Source organism: Muntiacus reevesi, chromosome 5, assembly GCF_963930625.1.
Source record: "Muntiacus reevesi chromosome 5, mMunRee1.1, whole genome shotgun sequence".
Lineage (NCBI taxonomy): Eukaryota > Metazoa > Chordata > Mammalia > Artiodactyla > Cervidae > Muntiacus > Muntiacus reevesi.
In genome coordinates, this window is record NC_089253.1 from 73,430,421 (window position 1) to 73,438,186 (window position 7,766).

A 7,766-nucleotide genomic window follows, 5' to 3' on the forward strand; every position below is an offset into this window, starting at 1 on the left:
CTTGCTGCCTTCTTCTGGAGTTGTGGTTATAACTGTTACTTGCAGCATTACTTTATTTTTAGTTTTTGGTTTGCTGTATTTCTTAGTATGAGGTTCATGAGAAACTTCTGTTTTCCTTCCCCATCCCTTCATTCCTCCATCCAAGCCAACTTCCTGGCTGATAGTGGAGGAGCACCACCCATGCCCTGTCATCTGAAATGAAGTTCAATAGGTTTCTGAGAGTCTGTGCTCTCCCATCCCTCCAGCATCTGTGTGGATATTCCACTCTCTTGGCCCTTGACCTGTCCCTCCCTGTTAATAACATTTTGGTATTTTTAGTTAGGGTTAGGGTTAGGAGGATCTGTTACAGCAGGCAGGAAGCTCAATATGAGCAGAGAAATGGGGCGAGGGGCCAGGTGGCAGGAAATCATGCATCTTGTAAACAGTGGAGGTCCTCAGGCAGATAAAGGAAAGCAGGAAACTTCCAGGGTAACAGGAAACTATCTTTTTGGGGTGATAAAGAGTAACAGAGAGTGTATTAAAAAGCAGAGACATTACTTAGCCAACAAAGGTCCATATGGTCAAAGCTATGGTTTTTCCAGTAGTCATGTATGGATGTGTTGAGTGCCAAAGAACTGATGCTTTTGAACTGTGGTGCTGGAGAAGACTCTTGAGAGTCCCTGGACTGCAAGGAGATCAAACCAGCCAATCCTAAAGGAAACCAGTCCTGAATTTTCATTGGAAGGACTGATGCTAAAGCTGAACTTCCAATACTTTGGCCACCTGATGAAAAGAGCCAACTCATTTGAAAAGACTCTGATGCTGGGAAAGACTGCAGGCAAAAGGAGAAGGGGCTGACAGAGGATGAGATGGTTAAAGAGAATCACAACTCAATGGACATGAATTTTAGCAAACTCCAGAAGATAGTGAAGGACAAGAAAGCCTGGCGTGCTGCAGTCCATGGGGTTGGAAAGGGTGGGACATGAGTTAGTGACTGAACAACAGACAATAAAAGATGGGGAAAGGTGAGAAGCTCCTGCATCCAAATGTAACCTTTTGCTCATTGCACTCTCCTTATGATAAGATTAGCTTACGGATAAGAAGTACTCATCATGAACCAGGGCTTCCCTAGTGGCTCAGATGGTAAAGGATCCGCCTGCAATGTGGGAGACTCGGGTCCAATCCCTGGGTCAGGAAGATCCCCTGGAGGAGGAAATGGCAACCCATTTCCACTCCAGTATTCTTGCCTGGAAAATCCCACGGACAGAGGAGCCTGGTGGGCTACAGTCCATGGGGTCCCAAAGAGTCAGACATGACTAAGCAACTGAGCAAACACACACACACATACACACCATGCACCAATGGCTGTGACACTTCTAATCTAAGCTAAAAGGGGACAGAAATCCCCCCTCCCTTCAGGAAAATAGAGCTGGGCTGAAAATCAGGAAAGATGACTTCCTTCCCCAGTGACTACTTTGCCCCTCCATTTGTATGCCTCTCATAACCATCTTGCCAAAGAGGCCTGGTGTGGTAGCTCCTCCCGTCTGCCTGTCCTCCCTCTGAGAGTGTATTCTTGCTTAAATAAGCTTTCACTCTACTTTCTTAACCTCTCTGCTTCATCTCCAAATTCTTTTGCAATGAAGAAAGAATCTCAAATTCACCAGCAACACATTTAATAGCAGCAGCTTTGACACCAGGGAGACCTTACAATGTGCTTCATCCATTCACCAGGCATTTATTAACCACATACTCGGGCTTCCCCGGTGGCTCAGCGGTCAAGAATCCGGCTGCCAATGCAGGAAACACAGGCTCGATCTCTGGGTGGGGAAGATCCCCTGGAGAAGGAAATGGCCACCCACTCCAGTATTCTTGCCTGGAAAATCCCATGGACAAAGGAGCCTGGCGGGCTACAGTCCATGGGGTCACAAAAGAGTTGGACATGACTTAGCAGCTATACAACTGGATCAGGCAGTATCTGAGCTCAGGATACAGAGATGACAAGACAAGGTCCCTGCTCTCAGGGGTCACAGTTTAGTTGCCTCTGCATATCTCTAGGCACAACACAATGTTATGTATTCGTGTCAGAAATCTGTGGGGTCACAAGGAATGAATGGTGGTGCTAGGAAATTCATCAGGCAGATGTCAGGGGTAGGGTGGGGAGAAGGAATTCCAGGGGGAGGAAGAAGTATGGACACATGTAGGTGGGCAAGGCTTGTGTGGTCTGGAAACCATATTGGGCTTGTTATGGCCAGTGAGGGCTGGGCATGTAAGACAGGACATTTTGTCATGGAGCTTACCCAGAGGGGTGGGTGGCCAGACAGGCTCACAACTCTCAGAGGAAGCAGGAACTAGTAAGAACTTAAAAAAAAAAAAAAAAAAAAAAAAAAGATGGATAGGGCACTAAGAGTTTGCACAAAAGGGAAAGAGAATTTGGGGTTGGAGGCATCCAAGGAGGCTTGGTGGGCTGAATGGGTTGCAGAGATGGGAGAACATTGCAGAAGAAAGGGGCAGAGTGGGGGTGCGTGTGTGCATAAGCATAATGCTATGGAGTAAGACAAGCTCATTCTCATAGATCAGAGGGACCCCAAGAAGCTGGGATGACAACAGCTAGTGTGTGAGTGTGTGTTGGTGTTAGGATGGGGGGCAGGCAGTGAGGGGAAGTGAATGACATGTGATGTACAAGTCCCAAGCTGGGATGGATTTGGAGGACACCATTTGGGAAGCCAGGGGTAACTTTGGCACACCTTCCTTCATTTAAGTTGTCTTAATGCTTTTGCAGAAAGATATTTATTATTAAAATCAATCTGAAAAAATACAAAATACACATAGATTTCTCTTAAGATTAAAAAAAATACAAATTCTAAGAAATCACAACTGCCTCCAGAAGGCCCTCCTTGGTGTGGGGACCCTCCCATGGCCATTAGGGTGGCTAAGATACGATCTGAGACACCCTGATATTCTTGGTGGATTTAACTCTCGTGTCAATTCTGTGAGGTAGAGAGGGTCACGCCTACAGATGAGAAAACAAGCCCAGCGAAGGTGTGTAATGTGCTCAAGGCCACACAGCTCATGAGCAGCAGAATCAGAAGTCAAACCAAGTTCTGGGTCCAGGTCCAAGTTCTTTCTGCAACAGCCTGAGTGGTGGATAAATGAAGTATGGGGGGAAATAAAGCTGAAATCAGTCAAGACTCCTGAGAATCCCTTGGACTGCAAGGAGATCCAACCAGTCCATCCTAAAGGAGATCAGTCCTGGGTGTTCATTGGAAGGACTGATGCTGAAGCTGAAACTCCAATACTCCGGCCACCTCATGCGAAGAGTTGACTCATTGGAAAAGACCCTGATGCAGGGAGGGATTGGGGGCAGGAGGAGAAGGGGGCGACAGAGGATGAGATGACTGGATGGCATCACCGACTCGATGGGCATGAGTTTGAGTAAACTCCGGGAGTTGTTGATGGACAGGGAGGCCTGAAATAGGCTGGTGCTAAATCACAAAGGTTCTTGAAAGCCAGGTTGAAATAAAGGTTGCAAGCCAAAAAGAACATCCATGGCCCACTAGGGTTAGATCCAAGAGGTAAGAAGAAATGGGGCAATGTGGCCCCAGGAGATCTAGTGATTCTCATCCTGGCTTCTTTGGGGCCACTCTGATCCCTGAGACTGGGCATGATCTGTACTGAGCAATGGCATTGTTCTCATGGTAACAGTAGGAACCATGCCTCTTTTTCTGTCTGTTTTCTACTTAGTGTTGTTGTGCCAGGCACAGAGACCTCAGAATCACTGATCAGCCCCCTTCTGGAAATGAATCCTAGAGAATGGGTGTAGACCCTCTCTAACTTCTCCCAAGGTGCCCCTGCCACGCAGAGGATTTATCCTGTAGTCGATGCAATGGGAGAGATCAGTGTTACTGGTTCTGAAAGGAAATCAATGCAGAGTAAGAACTGCTGGGGGCAGCTGCAATTTTCTAGATCTATTACTTTCCATTTGGACGTTGGCAAGACAAAACATTGTGTTGCTATGAAAATCAAGGAGATTTATGTTCTTTTCATTGTAGGAAAACAACAACTCCATAAAGGAACCCCAAAGGGCAACTTAAGGGCTTCCCCGGTGGCTCAGTGGGAAAGACTCTGCCTGCTAATACAGGAGACACAGTAGACTCGGGTTGGATCCCTGGGTCAGGAAGATCCCCTGGAGGAGGAAATGGCAAACTACTCCAGTATTCTTGCCTAGGAAATCCCATGAACAGAGGCGCCTGGTGGGCTACAGTCCATGGGGTCGCAAAGAGTAGGACACGACTGAGCAACTGAACACAAAGGCATGCAAATGGTAACTGTCGGAAATAAAAGGTACAAAGTTATCTGCGGCTTCTAATAAGTGGAAACTGCTCCTTTGACTAGGAGATAGTGGTTACACTTTGCAGCTGAATAGCACTGTCTTTCTTCCTTTCCTTTTCTTCCTTTAGAATGCATTGAGAGAGTTTATTGAGAAACCAGTCAACATCCTGGAGATCCTCAGGCCACCTCAAGTACTGCTGTTTCTGGACGAACCCTCTGATGGGCTGATGCTTCATCAGATGGAACTGGGACAGGGATCCCACCACTACCATGATGAGGGCGCCATTGAGGTCAGCTAAGCACCTGCTCTGGGCATAACTGAAGGCTTCGAGGCACCACCCGTCCCTAAGGAAGTGTCTGCTCACGAGACAGACAATCTTCCTGCTGCTCCACACAGCATCTTGGATGTTGGCGATGTGGTTTTCCCCGGGCATAAAGTCTCTTTCTTCAAAGCACAAGTTAAATCTGTTTTGGGGGCTGTACTGGACATCCAGGTGTTTGAGCAAAGCATTCTGCACCCATTCAAAGTCTTTGCTACTGAAGCACAAATAGGCATCGTATTTGTACATATCTGATTCTCTTCCCTTGATGGGGTCCTTGAACAGCAGACTCAGGGTTTTATTATAACAGATGAAACAAAACCCCCGGAACTTTTTAACCATGAGGATGACCACGAGGAACAGAGTTAAGGTGACAGTGACCAAGATGAAAAGGGAAAACTTTAGGGACTCTAAAACTTCTTCTTCTTCGCAACCTTCTGTGGAAATACTGTAAAGGGAAACCCCAGCCAGAGAGTTTGGGTACATGCAGTACATGTCTGCTGGAGACCCAGATACTGTGATGTTGGTTTGATTGAGCCAATGGATAAAAGCACTAAGTTCACACTCACAGATGAATTTGTTATGAGTTAGGTCCACGGCACTCAGTGATGCAAATAAATCAGGATCAGGAGAGAGGAGCTGGTTTCCAGACATATCCAGGATCTCTAAGTTAGCAGGTAAATCGCCAGGAGAAAGAACAGTCAGCCTGTTGTCTTTGAGGCTGAGTCCCCTCAGTGCAGTCAGATGATGAAATACTCCTGGTGGAAGGAAATTCAGGTAGTTTTTATTCAGATAGAGGATCTGGAGATGGGAAAGCCCCTTAAATACATCCCAACATGACCCAGCTTCCCAGGCAAGTTGCAACATATTTTCTCCAAGGAAAAGCTTTTCTAGGCTGGGATTCTCTGAAGGGGCATGGTTTTGGTGACAAAAGGAAAAGCGATTTTGATTTAAAATGAGAATCTGGAGCTGAGGTACCTGGAGAAGGAAGTAGAGATCATTCAGATTTTCTAGCCTATTCTCTGATAATTGGATGAAATTTGCTGTAAGTGGGATGTTTGGCAAAGTCACCAGCTTATTGCCACCCAAGAAGATATTAGGAATGCTTGGAAGAAAATAAATTGTTTTAAGAGCATTATCCCGGAGGTCCAAGGTATTTAATTTCCTCAGGAATTTGAATGTTTTGTCCTGAATGATCCCAATGTGATTCTTCTGCAGGTCAATATAGGTCACCTTAGGGAGTCCATCGAAATTATAATTATATAGTTCCCCAAGAAGGTTATGTGATATATTGAGAACTTGGAGGTTGTCAAGACCATAAAATGCATCCCTCGAAATACTGTTTATCTTGTTGCAGGCGAGTTTAAGGACCTTCAGCTCTTGGAGTGTCTCAAAGACTCGGAAGTTCAGGGAGAAGATAAACCCATGTGAAATGTCCAGCTGTATCATCGAGCTCCTGGCCAGCCCAGCAAAAGTGTGCTGGTCAGGATCCTTCAGGTTGGAGAAGCCAAACGAAGGACCCATAGTGTGATGGGAAAGAACCAAAGAGAAAATCTGGCTCCCATTGATGGCATTGCTGAAGTTTCTTGTGACATCCACCCCCCAGCCATTGCCAGAAACATCTAGGGTTTCCAGGACAATGTTTCTGAACGGGTTCAGACACTTCCTCCAGTCCATGGAGACATTGATGTAGAGGTGGTTATCAGCAAGGCTTAAGAAGGAGAGTGTTTTCCCTTGGAGGGGTTTGAGCTCGTGCTCACATACAACAGCTATTTCGTTGAGGGAAAAATCAATGGACTTCAAGGAATCCAATCCCCTGAATGAGGGATGAAGGTGAAGACTCTGAATTTGATTTTTGGATAGGTCCAAGTGAGTCAAAGATGCCAAATTTCTGAAATAACCATCTTTTAATACAGCATCGGAGAGACCACAGTAAAACAGTCGAAGTTCAGCGAGGTGTGACAGCCCCTGAAAAGCGTCTGGATGCAAGAAGTCTATCTGACTTCCACCCAGGTCCAGGATCCTGAGATTGGGCAGGTTTCGGAAGGCTTCTCTGGAAATGGTCAAGGGGGTAAACTGAGTTCCCAGCTCCAGCAGCTGCAACTGCTCCAGGAAGGGGAAGGATGTGGCTGTGACTGTTCTGATATAGTTGAAACTGAGCAGGAGGCTCTTGGTGGTGTTGGGGACCTGGGGCACTTGGGTGAGATTGCAGAAAAGATAGACGGCTCTCCAACCATTGAAGAAGCAGGAAGAAATTCCAAGTGCAGGACTGGTCAGGAGTACGAATCCTAAGAGAAGGTCAAGGCAGTCTCCCATGATCCTATGGAGAAGAAGGGAGAGTGAAGACACAGACATCTAAGCTCAAGGCACTGAGCACAGCCTTGAGGGTGCTTAGGGCCTGGGGGACCCCCCTGTGATGTGGTTGCTTCTTAGACCCTGTGTTCCTCTGGGTCCGTGGCCATGCCTATTGGCAGATACTACGTGGTGTAGACAGAGCTTTTCTCTCTTTTTATCTATTATGTTGCATTTTTCTACATAGCAAGTGTGGTTCCAAGTACTTTAGAAATACTTTATTTAATCTTTGTGATAACTCGGCATTCATGCATAAGGTTGTGAATTCATTCATTCAAGATTTGCTGATGGAAGTTGGAGAAAACATTAGGAAGAGATATATTTGAACTTCACCCCAGCCAGGGAGCCCATTCCTATCCCAAGGCAGCCTCTGCTGAGGAGTGGAAAATAAATCCACTGATTTTTCTTTCCCCTCTAATCTGCCAAAGATACTAAGTCATCTCTATTTATCCATCCTCACTTCCTACACTGTACAACTCATCATGTAAAAACTGGGTACACCATTTTTCAGTTTAATAAGGATGTACTCAGCAACAACTGCATGCCTGGCACTTGTGTGACCGTGTGTGTGTACAGTTATACAAAAACCAGACCCCTTGCCTAGTCCAATAATAAGGTAAATTCACCATCTGTCTGGGTTGAGCATCTGCTTGTACACAGTGGCAAAAGGCGCTGAATGAATGTGTCTGGTTATATTCTCAGTGCCGTGTTGGGAGCGGTGAGGGTGCAGAGAAAGTGCAGGAGGTCCCCTCACCCACTTCACCTCTACCCACCGATATGGCTCCT

The 7,766-nt window shown here is 46.3% G+C and overlaps 1 protein-coding gene across 1 annotated transcript; it reads right to left on the reverse strand.

The window, feature by feature from the left end:
* Positions 1-4,267: 4,267 nt before the first annotated feature.
* TLR5 (toll like receptor 5) lies at positions 4,268-6,983 on the reverse strand. The gene has a single exon (XM_065936737.1). The coding sequence runs from the start codon at positions 6,981-6,983 to the stop codon at positions 4,368-4,370; it is 2,616 nt and encodes an 871-aa protein (XP_065792809.1). The 3' UTR covers positions 4,268-4,367.
* Between the last annotated feature and the right edge of the window lie 783 nt (positions 6,984-7,766).